This window comes from Zosterops lateralis, assembly GCF_965231275.1.
Source record: "Zosterops lateralis genome assembly, chromosome: 21".
Taxonomy (NCBI): domain Eukaryota; kingdom Metazoa; phylum Chordata; class Aves; order Passeriformes; family Zosteropidae; genus Zosterops; species Zosterops lateralis.
The window spans coordinates 6,005,330-6,023,170 of NC_139781.1; the positions used below are offsets into that span (position 1 = coordinate 6,005,330).

Sequence of the window (17,841 nt, forward strand, 5' to 3'; positions counted from 1 at the left end):
CTCGGGTCCTCCCAGCCAATCGGCGCAGCCTCCGGCCGGGCGAGCGGTGCTGCGCGGCGGAAGGGCCGTGCCGCCCACGGGAGCGGCAGCGCCGGGGTTCCGCCCGGGTTCGGCGCGGCGGCCCATGCCCGCTGCCGACTGGCGGGGGGTGGCGGGGCCGGGCCCGAACCGAACGGCCCGGCCCGACCCGGCTTAACCCGACTCGGCTCGGCCCCGGGCCCGGCCTCCGGGGCCTGCGGGCAGGCGCGGGGAGGCGGCGGGTCCGGGGGGCGGGGGACGGCTTAGCGCGGCGCACGCGGCGCGGCGGTCACGGCGCGGGTGCAGGTAGGTCATGGCGGGCCCGGCCCGCCCGCCCGCGGCCGCCTCACGCCGGGGCCGCCCGCCCGTCCGGTCCTGCAGCCCCGGCCCGGGGTGGGAACGCGGCGGCCGCGGCGATGTGCTGCGCCATCCTTCCGCCCGCCCCGCCGTGGCCGCTCCGGCCCCAAGCCCGCACCACACCCCCTTCCCTGCGGCCCTTCCCGCTCCCCGGCCCGGCTCTTGCGTCCCTTCCCTCGCCCTCCCCGCCCCTCCGCCTGCCTCCCCCTCCGCATCATGTCCGTCTTTTTTGTCTTCCTGTGTTTTTTAGATCCCACCAAAGCTCGGCCTGCCCTCCCCACGCTGCTGGACAGCCCGGCTGGTCGGTGAGCATCTGCTACCCCTCAGTAGGTCGGGCAGAGCGGAGCGTGGAGTCACAGGGGCTTGCTCCAGGCAGAGTAGAGTCCAAACCCCCGAGAAGAAGCTTTAGAGTGTCTCCACATGCCCTTAAGTCACCAGATCATCAGATCCCTGAGTTGTTGCCGGAGCCGGGCTGGGTTTTTCAGGAAGGCTCAGCGCCCCTGTAGCCCTGGGGTGTGCAGGCAGCTCTCGTCCCCCACAGAAGGGATGGCCAGCCTTGCTCTGGGGGCTGTAACTGTCAGCACAGCACTGCTGAGCATCTACAGTGCTTGTCCTTGGTGCCTAAATGGCAGCTGAACTCCAAAAGCAGTGGCTTTTTAGAACAGAAAGGTAAAGGGTGAGTTTGTTCAGCACACTGACCTCCAGCTCTGGGGTGGTCCAAGCAGCATCTGGAGCAATATCTGTCACTGTTCCCATAATATATTTTAATGTACCCAACTTAAAACCAAATAAATTGTTGTCACTACAAGCTGCATTCCTCCTCCTGGCCATTTTGACATTTATCCATATATTATGGCTCAGAAATCCATCCAGGTCCCAGAACAGTGTTAAACTTCTAAGACTGATGCTAAGATGGACAGAACATCTGCCAGTATTATTCATATCCGTGGGGATTGGGATTTGAATCTCCCCAAAACAACACTTTGAAAGCTCAGCCTTCTACAGCTATGTTAGTGGGAATGTTAAAAGTCTCAAGGAATGATGCTGCAATCCTGCACATTTAAGCTGTTGGGTTTTTTCTTGGTTGTGGGGGGTTTTTTGATAGCTTATGAAGCAAGCAATGTGAGAACCCAGGTTGAAAACTTGTTTAAAATATATGTAAGCTCTCTTCTCCTTCCACCCTTGTCTTCCTTCAGGCTTTGTTTTTGCTTTCTGATCAAACCTGCAGCAATAGACACTGTGTATGTCTTCAGGTGCACTGTCTGAGCGTGTGCTTGTGGAATCTCCAGTTTCTTTGGTGTGTTTGGGTGCTGCAGACAGACCTGTCCCTCTCCAAACCCCGTTCCTGTCCCACCCCAAACCCAACTGACGGTTTTGCCTGACTTCAGGATTTTCCATGTGGCACTACCTGGGCACCTCTACAGGCCAGACTGAGCCTTTCAGCTTTGCACTTCTGGGGAAGCTTGGGGGCAGATCAGTGGGGCAAAGGGTGATGGCACACATTTTAACCTCTGCCCATTCTGCACAGTGTCCTCTGCACGAGCCCTTGTTGTGTTGTCCTGGATGTGTCTGTCATCGCTGCCATCTCCACTCACCACGAACACAAATGTGCATGTTGTGCTTTAAATCTTCCCACCTGTAGTTCAGCCAGGCTGAACCAGGTCAGTATTTGGATAGGAGACCTTCCAGGAGAGTTTACTTACAGCAGGAAACACAGCTCACTCACTGAGACATGTTTCTAGAGCCAGTCTTGAGCCTGCTGGTTCTGAGGATGATGACCCATAGAAATTCCAGCTTTGAATGGAATAAAAGCAAGTTCTTGGGCATTTCTGATCATGATGGAACCTTCTGCAGTTTACTGCAGAGTAGGAGAGTATCCTGGCCGAATTCCACCTGGGGTGATTGCTTTCAGCTGACTGAAAATGAGCAGAGGCAATTGCTGCATTTCACTGTTGGGCAGAGTTCCACACAGGGGTTTAAATTTGTAACATGGCTTAGGGTAAAGCAGAAAGGAAAGCAATTACAGAAATATCCCCTTAACCCTAATTCCTGAAGGCCTTGTGAGCCTGCTGTCACATTCCTCTAAATGCCAGTGGTCCAGCTGGCAGGGCATTCCTTGGAATGCCTGTCCCTCATCACAGGATGGCTGTCAGAACAGTGGTGCTTTGTGCAGGGCACATACACATCCCCACACATCAAACAAGGAAACAGAATGGGTGAAAAAAAAAAAAAAAGAAGTAATAAAAGAACCCTCAAAGTTTTCTTTGTGATGCTGCTGTTCAGGCTGATCCGTGGTTGGTGTTTTGTTCTCAGAAAGGCTGAGTGCTCCTTTGGCTCAGAAAGGTAGAGAAACACTGATGTAAGATATGGAAGGCATCATGGAAGAATATTTTCTGTTATATATGCACCCCAATGTATAACAGTTTATTTTTTTTCTCTCCCTGACTTTCCCTCCTTTATTTTGTACCCAGATTTCCTTGCTCCTGTTTGAAATATGCCTTATAACCTTACAAGTTTTCGGAAGACCACTGTGTTTCACTGGGATAAGGAATATTGCATCTGCTTCATAGCAGGAGGATGTTGTATGTGTTACAGCTTAACTTTGTTCTACTTTACACCTAGATAAAGGATGAAGACTGTCTGTACCATTTTGATTACCTCTTCTAGGGTTCACAAAGAATCATTTCCCCTGACCTCAGTTTGCTCATGGCTCAGCTCGATCTAACTGGCACACAGATAAACGTGCTGTTAAACAAAAGTTACAGTAGCAGGAACCACCTCAATGCCCCAAGCTCCTCTGCCCGTGTCGGTGGCTCTCTGTGACCAGCCAAAAGCCGAGCGACGCAGTCCTGAGTGCTGCCCCCGAGGAGTTTGGGTGTGAACGGACAGTGCTGCCACCCCTGAGAGATGAGACAAAGGACCCTGCGCCCCGACAGCTCTGCGAGCTCCAAAGATGAGAGTCCTGCACACCGAGCTCTGTGCTTTGTCTCCAGAGTGATCTTCGTTCCTGTTAAGCTCACCTCACTGCTGGTCACGAGTTTTGCTTTTGGGATTTAGAGCACCTCATTTATCCCCCCCTTCGTTTTACACAAAGACTGTTAATAGGACTGTTAGCGGAATGAGCAAAGCCAGTACTCCCAGGGTTTAACTCTGTACCAATAGCACCTTTTGCCCCAGAATGCCTTACCGATGCCACCCGGCACTCGCGTCCCGCTGTACGACTTGGCCTGACGTTTCCTCTGGCTCAGGCACCACCTCAGCCTCCCGAGCTGACTTTTAGGGACGTTTTTCCGCACGTAGTAGCATCAGATCCGAGAAGTCAGACACCACCTGTCTGCCGGCTCCGGGAGCTCCCCCCGTGAATGTGCTCGGAGCTAAAGAGGCGGCGTGTGCAGCCCGCGGGCCGATGCCGAACACCTGAGCTGCCCCAGGGATGGCAGAGGGAGGGGAGGCTGGCGCTCCTCCGGTGCGGCTCTGGGTGCGCCGCGTGGGGGTTTACTGCGATGAGCACCGCAAAACCTGGCTCGTGGCTGCGGAAGAGGCAAGTTTGTGCGCTTTGAGCTTCTCCCCCTCGTTGGTTGTAGTAGCGTTGCTGTGTGTTCAGGTGCCTCTGCCAGTAACTGCCTGCTCTGTTTGTTACTTTCCCCCCAGGAGGAAGGTATGCTGAGGGCTCGGATCCAAAGAGTTCAGGTTCCCCTGGGTGAGGCGCTGCGACCCAGCCAGCTCCCCCCATCCCGGCTGCCTCACATGTGGCAGCTGTCCCAGGGTGAGCAGTACAGGGATAGTAACTCTCGCGTTTGGGAGATAGAGCACCATCTCATGGTAAGGATGGTGGCGACAATAGACCATAGTCATGCCTGTTTGTGAAGTCATTTGAGATCCTTGAGGGACGGCAAAGGACTGTTATTTTGTTGAAAAGTCCATTAGCTCAACCACGGTAACTGTAGACGTATTGAACTTTTCCTTGTCACTTTCAGCTTGGTGGTGTTGAAGAACTGCTGCTTAAACTCGTGCCTGGGGATTAATCTGGTATGTGCAGACATTACCCCTGCTTTGCACTGTGCACTGTTTACTCCCAGTCTTTCTTTAATATGAATTTTTGTCTTTCAGGAGCAGTGGCTCTAGGAAGATGCCATTGTCTGTTTTGTACAATAAAAGGTTCTCTCTCCACTGAAATGCAGCCACCTTTGAGGTGGAAGCAGTTAACACGCAGCAACATCACACAAGAGTTTAGGACAGGCAGTGAAGAGGAGTATTGTGACCCAGTGAAACATCAGGGGGAGTTCTAGGTAGGCAGAAAGCAATTGCCCGAGGTGGAATTTGGCCAGGATGCTGCAAATGATGCCCTAGTGATACTGCAAACTGCTGTGGGCTGGTGACTTGTCAGAAACTGGACAGGCAGCAGCTCCCAGCTCTGAGCAGAGGCTGAACTATGGCTCAGAGGGTTCAGTCTCACCACCACGTTTGGTGACACTGGTGCTTTCCTTAGAGGTCTCCCGTTCAACTACTTGTACCACCAGCTTTTGCTTGGCTTTTGATCTTACACTGACTCAGTTACAGGTGTCACAGCTGCAGAAAAATCAACTTGAGTGTCTGAAATCCTTTTATAATGGATATGAACAAGATGGAGCTGTCCTCCAATCTGGTTGAGGGGTTTTTTGGACAGAGGGAGAGGATTTCCAAGAGACTTTCTCCTTAAACAAAATTTCAAAAGTTCTTGTTGGCTTTATGGCATGTTACACAACTGAGTTGTTTGGTTGATTGTTTTTTTTAAATGCCTTCTGCAGCTGCAGTTCCATGACTTGCCACCAAATCCTTGGTTGTGTAAAGCTCACAGAGGTGGATTTCACATAAATACATGTCTCAGTATAAGGTCTAGGGATAGAAAACTCTTAAAATTTAGTCAGCAGTGTTAATTTGAATCTTTTCTGGAATCTTTGTACACCCAAGTGGAAAAGGACACATTTTAACTAGAGAAAAGAAAAAGGGTTTTAAACTTAGTGACATAAACCTTCCCCTGTTCATTGTCTCCATCATCATCTTTTAGCCAGACACATAGAGAGTTCTTGTGTATGTTGGCAGGGACCTGCAAGCAGCAGTAGATGTTTTCTCAGTGATGACAGTGGGGGAAATTGGGAGCTCCTGAAAGATGTGGCTGTAGGACATTGTCTTTCCCCCACACCCTGAAAAGAACCTTGACCTACAGTAACATTTTTCTATCATTTTAGTTCCTGAACATGCCCCGGAAGGACCCCTGCCAGAAACAAGCCTGTGAAATACAGAAATGCTTGCAAGGTAACCAGTGCCATTTTGTCTTTGGTGTCTTGATTTTTGGTGGAACTTAATTCTTTTCACTTAACCTTGTTGTCCTTTCACCAGAAGGAACGAAGCACATGAGCATCTCCTGGTTGCAAAATGAACAAAATTATAATGTCTGATTTTAATAGAATTGCTTTGAGCTTAAATGTAAATAATGAGACATCATTAGCATAAAACAGAACATTAATAACAGTAATATGCTTGGAGAGTGTTCTCCATGCTGGCAGTGAGATCCCAGGTGTATTTTTGGGACTCAGCTGTGGGCAGGGAGAGCTAGACTTTATAATAAGCTCTCTTACAGTGTGTGGTTAGTGAGGGAGTAGGTGGATTGTATGAGAAGACTGCAGAGCTGCTCCAGGGGTGTTTCAAGAGCAGGTAAGACAGAAGTCTGTCAGTCTGTCAGGTTAGGTGATCTGTTCTTGAGGTATGAGATGGTGTCATGTCCTCAGCATTTGTCTAGAGCATTTTCCCATGAAGGATGACCTTCTCTCCCTGTACTACTGCACTTAAAAGCTGATGGTTGACCCTGTTTTGGTCCCATCTATGACAATGTTCCTTTTATAACAGTTGTGGAAGTTATTCCAAGTGTTTTGTCTGTGTAGGTTTGTGTACAGTGTTGATCTGAATGGTTAAGTGTTAGCAAAGGAGCTCTTTGCTGCATGTACAGTTCACTGTCACTGCTGCTCAAACTGTCATTTTGGAGTGCTGCTGTTCCTGTATTGTGCTGTGGAACTGTCTGATGTGCACAGATGAAGTAGCTGAGTTGACAGAGAGCAAAGCAATTTTCCCCTGTAAAAATTAAAGTACAGAGCCTTAACTGAGGACTGCACAGTCCTTGTACCCAGTGTGTGAGATGGAGGGTGGGGGCTGGACCTTTGGGAGATGCTGACTTCTCAAAAGGCATTGTTCCAAAGGCTCTTGCTGCTTCCTCTGTGAGACTGAATGTCTGCTGTAAATCTCTTTTGTGTTTTCCTGTCTGTATGTGACTTTCAGGAATGTATCCTTGACAGATAGCTGTGCCTGTACATAGCTACAGTTTTAGAAAGAAAGCTGCAAGGGCAGAGGGACAGTTAGGAGAGCCTTGGAGCACTCATCAGCTGCAGGTTATGGCAGAGAGAGATCAGCTCTCCTCCCCAGGGGCCTGCTGTGCCTCCTGGGCTGCCAGCTCACAGAAATCACCACAGCCTTTTTCTCAGGGGTGATCTCTGTGTTTGCATTACAGTTCACTCACCAACCCAGTCAGGGAATTCATAGCCCAGTGATCACAGCAGTGTGTGGTTTGCTCATTAACCAGAAGGTGGTCACTGCTGCTTTCTGGGCTCTCCATGGGTGCTGTGTGTCTCACATTATGCTGCTGCTGTTTCTTTCAATCTTTTAAAAGTCATTGTGGGTGTGAGTGCAGCTTGTGTAGTCGTTGCAGAACTCATTCAAGGCAGAGCAGGTGGCTCTGCATGCCCTGTGTTTCTGGGCAGACAGGCAAGTGATTCTTATTTCAAACCACTCAGTCTCTTCCTGCAGGGCTCCTCTCAGAGAGCCTTTGGCCACAGCTTTAGATAGCCGGAACTAAAGAGAGGTTTTTGTGAGCAAGAAAATGATGGAATGCATCAGTAAGCAGCTGAAGAGCTGGGCTAGGTGTGGTCCCTCAGGGAACAAAGCCTGTTCCTCTCTGCAGACCTGGTGTCTCCTTATTTTCCAGCTAACAACTACCTGGAGTCCAAGTGTGAAGCTGTGCTTCAGGAGATGCGGAAATGCTGCGCTCAGAACAAGGGCAGATCCATCTGTTGTTCAGGGTTTGAGAGAGAAGAAAGGGAGAGAGAAAAGGTTAAGTTGGCTTCAGAAGGAATTTCCCCACCACCTCAGTAACACAATGCAGCTCCAGCAGGTGCTGGAGCATGGACTCACTTGAAGAGCTCGTGTGTGTTTTTTCAAGCCTTCTTTAGACTTTCAGAAAAGCCAGATTGCTCCTGGAACACACCGTTCAGCACACCAAAAAGCATTACACAGTACCAACATATGGCCTGGTTAACAAACTTTATTTTCTGTACGAAAACATAGTCTATGTTGCCTCTGCATCACACCTGTGAAATGTCAACTCGATGTTTTTAGGATGCTTACCTTACTCTAATCCATCCTTGCTCTTAAAATGGAGAATTGGAACCGAATTATTCTGGCTTCTGGAGTGAGAGGTACAGGAAATGAGCTCAGAAGAGTGAGTTTAAACATGAAACAAACCCATCATGATACAACAAAGGTATTGCTGCCACCATGCAGTAGTTCCAGACAACATTTGCCTGTCCAGTGGTTCAAGCTCAAGAATGGGAATCAGGTCTGGTGATTGTTCCTAAGTCTTGCATAGATCATGAGTGACTACAAGTCACTTTGCCTAAGTGCCTCACTTTTCCACTGGACAGAGTTGTTTATTTTATATTTGAATTGCCTACACGCTGCTATTTGCATGATAAAGATGTTATGGGAATATTATTCAGGGATTGCTACAGGGATAGGCTATTTTTTTAAAAAAGCAATATTCATTTGGAAGATTTGACTGTTGATACAAAATTTATAAATTGATGTCTAATTGAACACCTTGAAGCAATATGCTTTGAATCCAAGTCTAGTTAAAACTGCTGATACCCAAAGGCCTGTCACAGAGCCCTGGGCTAGATCCAAGAACTGACTTAGGTGCTGCTTACTGAACAAGCAGTTGTAGGCAGTTATTTTCCACACAGCATTCCAGACTCACTCTCAAGCCGGCTGTGTCTGGACCACAGGAGAGATGGCTTTCCAGAAGCTCTCAGCCACGCAGCAGAATTTCCTGTAACCTGTAGGAAGAGCTCATAGACAGGTTCCTGCACCACCCTTCAGAGCTGCCTGTCTCGCTGTCCCCTGTAGCAGGAGTCCAGGCACCCAAATATCAGACTCCCAACCCACTGGCCCTAACTCTGTATTAGATCTAGCCGTAAAGGACTTTTGTGCTGTGATCAAGTACAACTTACTTATGAAATAGAGCTTCTATAAACCACTGAGGTCTAGGCACAACAGTTGTGTGTATTGAAGCCTAGAAGAGCAAACCATCTGTATTCACTGCTCTGAAATACCATGGTACAAAATAAACGACTGGAACAAACCGTGGCCTCGGGTTGTTTGTTGAGCTGCAAGCCAGGGTGGCTTGGCTGCCATTCACAGCCCAGAGCCACATGTGATCATGTTTAAATAGAAGCTGCTTGGTATTTTTATAACTGGGGCTGAAGATCAGAATAATTTCGGGCTTGTCTTCCTCTGCCATGACCGTCTCTCCCCAAGAAAAAACCCTTAAGACAAAACAGGGTTTTTTTTGTCCCTGAAAAATAGGAAAAAGTGTTGACAATGTTGTGAACCCCCTCAAACACTGACACATAGCTCATTTTTCTCTTTTGCCCTATCTGAGCAGGAACATTGGAAAAAAAGTCACTAACAGATGATAAAAAAGATATATTTAGGCTTCTGTTGTACCTATGAAAAAGAAGTAGCCTTGTCTCCATGCCCATTTGAAGTCGGGTGGAACAAATTTGCTCAGCAGAGGCAACTCAGGCTGACTACAGACTCACCTCCTGCCCTAGCTGCATCCCACTTCTTGGGAATATGGGTGATTGGTGCCAGGATGATCAGAGAGAGGGATTTATTAAGATAGCCCAGGTTACCTGCATGGATGAGGGGAGGCTGGTGCCCTCACAGAATCATTTATATTGGAAAAGACCTTTAAGATTGAGTCCATCCATTCTCCCAGCACTGCCAAGTTGACCACTAACCCACAACCTCAAGTGGTACCTGCTGCACTCCTGCTGCTGGTCTGGCTGCAGGTGCTCCCCTCAGTCACAGTGAGACAGGAATGTGCTGGTTCCCAGGAAACCAACAGACCTCACACAGAGAAGCATTTAGAGCAAAACTGTTTAATAAAATATCACTTCAACAAGCATTTACATACAATATAAAAAACCACTTTAAAAGCTTAATGTGTTTGAAGTCTTCCCATAGTGTAACAGATGGGAACAGAGGAGTTGTTGAAACAAGACTAAAAGGAGCAAGAGTGGGGAGGGGAAGGGACAACTCATCTTGGCACCTGCAGCAATGAAAATGCCTCCCCACAGAGACTGATTGAATATCAAAGCTTCCAGTGTTGACCCACAGCATTAAACAGTGCCAGCCATGAGCCCAACACCAGCACAGCAGAAAGATTTGCCACATCCTGATGTCCTTGTCCATTCCCTGCCTACATTCGACACAAAGTCAACATAAATCTGTTAACTGTTTCCCCTTTCAGCAGCAATTCAAGCATTTTAGCTCCCTCTCTGGGCCATTTCTCTCTGTAGCAGCAAACTGGAGCAGAACTCACCCTACCTAGGGCTGGGCAGAAATAGTGACTGACTTGAGCCTGAAAAACGTCCCTAAGGTCTGTTAATGATTTCCTTTGAGCTTTGTCGTTGGAGACAGCTTTGTGGAGATCAGTGCATCTCAGGAAAAGTTGTGTTCTGCAGCCCACCCAGCCAAAGAGCAGCAATGCTGTTGTCCTACAGGAACAAGAGATTCCCTGCAAGACCAGTGTATCAACTGATGCATGTTCATGCCTGCAGATCCTACAGAAAAATAAACCAAATCCCAAAAAAAACCCCACCACCATCTGTCACTCCACTGCTAAACACCAATTTATTGAAGGCCTATTTGCTGCATCCCATCACTCCTGCAGTCCAGGATGGCCTTTAGGAAGGCCACTGTTAGAAGGATGTGAGCCCAGCTGCTCTTTCCTTCTCCTTGGCCATGTATGGAGGACAGGAGCAAAGACAGCAACTTCTATCTCATGATTATCTGCAGCCTCTTTTCAGATCCTGAAGGTGAGAAAACCCTCAGCTTAATCAATGTGGTACTACACAGACACTTCAAACGAAATTACGAACTCCAAGTGCTCATTCCAGACCCTCTGGTGGAAGAACTCACCATTTCAGCTCTGCCAGCAGCTCTCAGGGGAAGATCCCCTTTCCAGCAGATCACAAAGCCATTGCACAGTACTGGAAATGGGGTGCAGCTGCTGAACCAGGTGCTGAAAACCACCCACCCACAAGTGTCATTGTTGCCTACCACGTTTCCCATTGAATGATGAGCTGACTTCCACACAAAACCCCACATTCTGGGCAAGAACTCTTACCTAACCATGCTACAGGACATCACTACGTGTCAGGCAAGTCTCTATGCTCACAGAATACCTCTGGGGGATGTCTGTACTGCACACAACTGTGCTGAGTCAGATGTCCAAAAACAGCTGAGCTCTGCACCTGAGCTGCCTCATTGCCTGCAGGAGAAGGGCTGCAGCTGATGGAATTAAGCAAACAGCTTTTCTTGTGGAAATGGCAAACACAAAGAAGGAAGGAACATAACTGAGATGGAAATATTCGAATGAACTGCTCTCACAGGAGCATGGTCTGGCTTTCACCAAAGTTTTGCCATTTCAGCTGCTTACAGAGACCAGTGAGAAGGAATCTGTGCTCTTCAAGAGGCAGCTAAAGGACTGCACTCCAGATTTCACATCATCCCCCTTTCTCCGGTACAGCTGGCAAGAGGGACCTGGACCAGTACAATGTACCCTAGGCATGGATACACTTCCTGTCTACAATCCTGTCCCACATGGTTACAGCTCAAAGAGCATCACCAACACCAAAGCGACCAGAGAAAGTCGTGGCAGACATGGGAACCCCAGTCAGAGGCCCGGAGTGATTTACAGTGGGTGGCACAGCTGAAATGCCCCCACCTGACACAGCCAGGTTGGGCCTGCTGGAAGCAAGAGAGAGCCCCAAAGGCTGAGCAGTCAGGTGGCTCTACAGCACAGAACTCTGTGCCTTTCAGAACACATGATGAGGAAAGGGCCTGGATAATCAGCCTCAGTGCTCAGTTTCCATCAGCAGGGCCAGTGCTGCAACTCCAGTATGGGGAAGGATACCAGCAGAGACAAAGCCAAATGGCCATCTATGTGCAGTGCAACAGCAGGGGGAGGGCAGGAAAATCCACATTCCCCTGTCCTGGACACAGCTCAGGCTGTCCTTTGACACTTCTGCATCCACCCCAGGACAGTCAACCACATTTTGGATTGCACAGACCATCTCTTTGCAGAGGGAAGCAGAGGTTTTCCAGGTACCAGGGCAGGAATACAGAAAGCTGAATTGTGGTGAAGAGCTGACAGCTGTTTGACACAGATACTGGCAGACAAAGGTACACATAACAGTCCTGAGCACCTGGAAGAAGCACATTTAAGAGGTTTCTCTGCCACTACATTTTTATGAAGTTGAAACTCATCTGAAAATTTGAGACTGGGCATATTTGGTGAGAAATCATGATACGCTGGGAGTTGTAATCTTCCAGAACAACCCCAGCACACTAACAGCCCAGACAGAAGAAAAAGGTGGAAATCAGAAGCAGCATTGTAAGAAATAAGGGCTGGAACCTGTGAGTAGATGGGACTGAGTCTGTTGGCAACATCCTTTGACTTCTAAGTGAAAGATAGCAGTAGAGGAGGGGAAGGGAGGTTGGGCATGAGAGCAGAGTGCAGCTTCTAGGATGCCATTCCCAGCAGGAATCCTCCAGCAAACCCTCCAGTCAGGATAACATTCTTCTTCAGAAATATGATCACCTAAGCAGGGGTGAGAAGAGACAACAGTGTTCAACAACATCAGGCCACTCACTGACCCTCCTGCTAAGAAGAAATTCCTCAGGCTGTTCTTCAAGGCAAGTGGTGCTCACAGAGATGCCACTGCTCAGATTTGGGAAAACTTCCTAATGACCTCCCCTCCCTAACTGCACCAGCACACAGCCAGATCTTCACCCTGCTCAGCCACAAGCAGCCAGGTCCTCCAGGAAAATGCTGCGGGAAATTATGTCTTCCTAAACTCTAGGTAGACAACGCCCACAGCTTTTGCCATCTCTCCCATTTTGCTGTCAAGCAAGAATTCCCTCCTTGTATTTGCACAACTGAACATCCATAACAGTTCAGGATTCAATCCCGTTTTCTGCTGTCCCCTCAGCACATGCCCTTGGGAGAGCTGTCTCACCTCATCCACTCTGCTTTTCACTTCTGGATGGATTTTATTACCACTGGTGTGAAATTTCAGCTGCTGTTTGGCTTTGTCCATGTCCCGTTGTACTAGATTCCAGTCCACCTTGATGTATCCCGTGTGGTTTGCAACCTGGAGTTTGGAGGATTAGAAAAAAGTCCCTGAAGTCCTGCATGACCACAGCTAAGCAGACCCCTTGTTCACCCACCTCCCCTGATCACAGCCACCTCCCACTCACTGGTCCAGTGGGCACATGGCTTAAAAATTGGACAGAACAACCACCCCTGGAGCTGTGTCAAGTGTTCTGCAACATCTGTGTCCCACAGTAATCCCCCAACAGCTGGGCACACACTGCAGCTTAGCCTGCTGCAGCCTCTCTTCCCCAGTGTAAAGCTGGCATCACCTCCCCCTCACAACTGCCAGGGATATTGTTGGGACTCCCTGCAGTTCTCTTGCTGCTGTGGGTGGACACAGATATTAATAGCCCGTTCCTCTGAAACTATTTGATCTGCTCAGAGTGATTCAGCTGTGGAACTCCCTCTGCCCAGAGCAAACTTTTAACTTTCAGCAGAACAAGCAGAACCAGGAGAGGGAGGGAGAGTGAGTCACACACAAGCCCTGTCTGCCTGAGGAGCAGGTGAGAGCTAAACAAGGCCTGGGAGCTGCTCTACCTGCTCCAGGATGCACCAGATACATGAATATATCTGAGCCGCTTCCCTCAATGCCAGAGCTCCTGGAAGCCAGCAGAAATGGCAGAGGACAGAGAAAGATCTCCTTTCTCTCCTCTTCCCCAGTGCTTTACAGCAAGCCCCATCTGTGCTGGCTGGACTCCTCAGGAAGCCAGGTTGGCAGGAAGCATATCACAGATATGGATAAATCCTTCTTGACACCCAGGGGTGTTCCTCCAGGGACACTGTGTCCACAGCCACAGGACTCAGTAGATTAGCCTGTCCTGCAGCAGCAGCAGCATGGCTCCCTGCAGCTGAAGGCTCCACTCAGGTGCCCTTGCAGTAACAGCTCTCCTGTGCCTGTGGCCTGGCCTTTGGTAACAAATCCTCAGTGGATGTGCACTGGCAATCCTGGAGTCTGTGCACACTGACCCTGCTTTGCTGTTGCACCCATGTACCCTGGAGAACACAAACCCTTGGCATTCACAGCCACACAAAGCCCCTGGCAGAGGGGGGGGGGGGGTGACTCCACGTGTCCCAAGAGGCAGTGGTTCCTAGAGAGACCTTTGTCCCCAGCAGCACAGCTCTCAGAAAGCCTTGGGCTGCTGTTCATACACACCTGAAGTAGGAAAAAGCCTCCTCCCACTGCTGTCGCTGCCAGTTTTCCAACTTTCTGGAAGATGAATCCAGTGCACCTACAAATCAACCAGGATTCAGTCAGGAGAATGAAACACCACACACACAACTCATGATGCTTCCCACAGGCAAGGCTGCCTTTGGCAGGGGTTACCCAAGACTGGAGACAGCCTGATAAGCACCAGAAGAAACCCATGTGCAACCAGAGAGAAGGATTTGCACCCAGCCAAAAGTGATGCTTTATAGCTTTTCACGTTGTGCTGTCACATTCCAGCCTTTTTCAGTTGGATTCTTATCTCTTCAACCTCATCCTTCTCCCAAAAGAGTAACCAGAAACCTGTGATTTCACCAAAATCAACAAGTGATTTTACATTTTGATGTTTTCATTTTTTTAACTGGTATAATCTCTGAGGGGAAATTAGGGAGCACATGTGCTGCTCCATGATAGAGCATGGGGAGCAAATCACAAGCCTCTTTCTTACTTATTTGTAAAGTAAGCAGCAAACAACTACTTACTTTACTTTTTCATGTCTCAGAAGAGAAAAAAGATGGAACAAGCACACAGCAGGCTATATGGGTCTCCAAAATGGGTTACCTGCTTTCAACATGAAAAACATTCCTGCAGCCACCAGAACTGCAGCCAGCACCACCCCATTGCTCAGTCATGCAGCCACAGGCTGGTGTGTTGTGCCACCCAAACCACACTTTCCTGTGAACACGGTTTTCTTATGAACACTGCAAACAACACAGCAACCTGCCTTTACCCACTTCTGAATACACTTAGTGAAGATACAAGAGAGAGGCAGCCACTCTGTCACACACTGTTAAACAATTCCCCTGTTGCCAGATGAAGATGAGGGGCATGGTAAGAGGCAAAGCAGTGATTACACAAAATTTTCAACTCAAACGATGCTGTGGGAATGAAGTTGCAAACAGAGCCACACTCAGTTCCAGCTACAAGTGACAGGAAACCCCGGGAACTGCGACCCCAGGAGGTTTTTAATGCAGACACCTGAAGCACATCCACCTCTAGTGTAGAAGGCATCCTTGTTTCAAGGAGTTCACATCTGCCTGTCCTAATTCAACAGCACCACTTTTTGTCAGAAGTTAAAAATAATTACAGACTGGTGCAATTTTCTTCCCTTCGAGACAGCCTCAGTTCTTCAAGTTACAGAGAGGATTTAAGAGATCCCCGATCTCGGCAGCCCGTGCCAGGGAACAAGACAGCGGGCTGAGCACCCGCCTTCTCTGAACGACTGCCAAATGACCACCCAGCAGCTGTCAGCGTGACCCCAAACCCCAGCCGGCGCCTGCCGTGAGCAGCAAGGGCAGCCCCGGCACCTCTTACCATCCTGTGACCCCTCCGATCACCAGCTGCGTGGCCACATTGTATTTCTCAGCGCTCGACCCCGAGTTGGGGGCGAAGATCTTGCGCCACCAGGGCCGGTTCTTGGTGTACTCCGCCAGGTCCAGCACTGTGCTGAATGTGTCGTCCTTGGCACCTGCAGGCACCTGCAGAGGCTCAGTGCCGGCACTCCCGTACCGCAGCCCCCTGCAGCCGCCCGCTGCCTCCCCGCGGGAGCCGTGCCCACACACACAGCCCACGGGGACTGCCGCTCCCCCGCTCTCCGGGCATTCCCAGCTCCCTCAGCCCCTCCCAGGGCCTCCGGCACCCCGTGCCCGGGACCCCTCACCCCCTCGGGGCCGCCCCTGGCAGAGCGGCCGGGGATGGGGACCCAGAGCCGCCCCTTCGGGCCCTCAGAGCGGGGCCCGGCCCCGGCAGCCGCCGCTGCGCGGTGCAAAGGGAACGACACCGCGCTGTGCAGCGGAGAGGCCGAGCTGGGGGAGCCGGGCACCCGCTGCCAGGGGAGAGGGGTGGGGAGACCCGCGCCCGGTGCCCCGAGCCCCGAGCCATCCCCGGCCAGCCCGGCCCAGCCCACCTCCGCCCGGCACCGCCATGACGCCGCTGCGCTCCGCGCAGGCGCGGGCACCGCGCGCGTCACCGGGAACGCGCCTGAGGGGGCGAAGGGAGAGGGATGAGGGGAGACGGGCCGGGACGGGGGGAGAGGGCTGAGGGGAAAAGGGACTGCAGGGAAGACGGGCCGGGACAGGGGTGGAGAGATGGGCACACACGGGGAGAGAGGCGGGGACGGGCACATGAAGCTGGTGCGGGGAATCAGTCACAGAATTCACAGAACCACATAATCACCAGGTTGGAAGGGACCTCCAAGATCACCGAGTCCAGCCCAGCCCTGGCACCTCAACTAAACCCTGGCCCCCAGTGCCACATCCAGTCTGCTTTAAACACATCCAGGGGTGGTGACTACACCTCCTCCCCGGGCAGGGCAGTCCAGTACTTTATCACCCTTTCTGTAAAAAACTTCTTCCTGATATCCAACCTAGTTTAGCACAGCACAAGATGAAAGATTTAGTAGTTTTGGGGTTCTTAGAATAGAGGTAAGTGGGAGGACAAAATGGAGGAATTAGGGTGGTACCTCATGTTCCTCTCCTTCTTCCTCATCCTCCATCTTCTGAGGTGGTGATGACACAAGGTAGTTAGGGTGGATTGGGTCAGAGTAGAAATGACCCTTTTAGTGTGAGCACTAGGTATTGGTATAAAATTGTAAATAACCAACATGTAGCTATCTGTATAAAAGCAAAGCAATGCTCCATCTGCAGTCAGTTGCCTCATGTCTTCGCTGCTGTCCAGACCTTGGCTGGGAGCGGAGAAAATTCTGAGATATCAAATAATAACACAAGAAACCTGAAAACAAGGCCTTGAAGACTCCGCTTTTTTCTTGCGACACGACTCGGGGCTTTTAGAGGGCCAAGGACTTTAAACAACCTCAATCTCGGGTGAGAAACCCAACCCGAGAGAGAGGGGCACATTTACTCACTTGAGCTCCTGTAAAACAAATGCCATCTACTTCCCAGCTGGGGATGCAGCTGCCGAGGGCATAGCAAAGATGGAAATCCTGAGACACAACAAGCAGGGAAAAAAAAAAAATTCTCATGGCGAGATTGTGACACAGGAAATTTCACCCACATTTCCTCATTTGGGGGTTAATGAAAAACAGTGTGTGAGCAAGAGCAGGAGCACAGGCAGCGTGGGAAGGGTAGAGTTACAAACACTCTTCTAGGAACTAAAAACTCTTCTAGGAACTAACAGCAGCATTCATCTGCCCTGGTCAGGACATCCCCTTAGTAAACATCCCAGCACCTCGTTGCCCCTTGCACGTAGGAGGGGACGTGTTGGGATCTGCAGCAATATCCCACGTGTTTCCTGCACTGTCCTGATTAGGGGAACTGGCTGGAGCACTGCGTGTGCATTCAGACCAAAGTGATGGGACAGCACTTCTCTGGGCACGGGAGGAAAAGATGTGGCTGGGGAAGGGATGGCTGGAGGCAAGGTGGCCTCTAGAAATCCAATCTGAACACCAATGTCATATTGCACTGCGGTCTCCTGCATGTCTGGTACATGACAGGCTTCCATCCCTGTGCAGTGCATGTCCCTGGTTTTGTCTCCCCTGCCCTGAGCAAAGGGATGCCCTCATGCCCTGGGGCCAGGCAGGTCTCCTTTGGTACCTCCAGCTGTGGGCTCTCCTGCACACGTGATCCTGGGGCATCTGCAGCATGGCCTCCTATTTCCTAGCACATGTACACCATCATCTGGTGTAGGCACTCAGCTTCCTCCATCAGGAGAGAAGGATCTGGGTTGACAAGGTGGAGGTGCTCCAGGGTTGGGGGTCCTGTGTAGTGGGGTCAGG

At 50.3% G+C, this 17,841-nt stretch overlaps 2 protein-coding genes across 14 annotated transcripts; one reads left to right on the plus strand and one right to left on the minus strand.

The window, feature by feature from the left end:
* The first annotated feature begins 99 nt into the window (after positions 1–99).
* Positions 100–8,833, plus strand: LOC310917793 (cx9C motif-containing protein 4-like). Of its 13 annotated transcripts, none has more exons than XR_014591484.1 (7): positions 271–324; positions 626–680; positions 2,998–3,916; positions 4,027–4,197; positions 4,353–4,404; positions 5,604–5,670; positions 7,391–7,463. XR_014591484.1 is itself a non-coding variant. In XM_083876335.1 (5 exons), the coding sequence occupies exons 4-5, from the start codon at positions 5,613–5,615 to the stop codon at positions 7,555–7,557; spliced, it is 225 nt and encodes a 74-aa protein (XP_083732461.1). In that variant the 5' UTR covers positions 100–324; positions 626–680; positions 1,904–2,036; positions 5,604–5,612; the 3' UTR covers positions 7,558–8,833. The 13 variants fall into 13 exon arrangements, 6 of the variants coding, with proteins under 6 accessions (XP_083732461.1, XP_083732458.1, XP_083732462.1 ...); XR_014591485.1 differs by having other exon boundaries at positions 276–324; positions 2,847–3,916; XR_014591486.1 differs by having other exon boundaries at positions 306–324; positions 3,043–3,916.
* A 758-nt stretch (positions 8,834–9,591) lies between these two features.
* On the minus strand, positions 9,592–16,054 carry FUNDC2 (FUN14 domain containing 2). The gene is made up of 5 exons (XM_083876331.1): positions 16,015–16,054; positions 15,423–15,576; positions 14,058–14,133; positions 12,768–12,902; positions 9,592–12,349 (listed from the first exon to the last, which is right to left on the minus strand). The coding sequence occupies exons 1-5, from the start codon at positions 16,031–16,033 to the stop codon at positions 12,272–12,274; spliced, it is 462 nt and encodes a 153-aa protein (XP_083732457.1). The 5' UTR covers positions 16,034–16,054; the 3' UTR covers positions 9,592–12,271.
* Between the last annotated feature and the right edge of the window lie 1,787 nt (positions 16,055–17,841).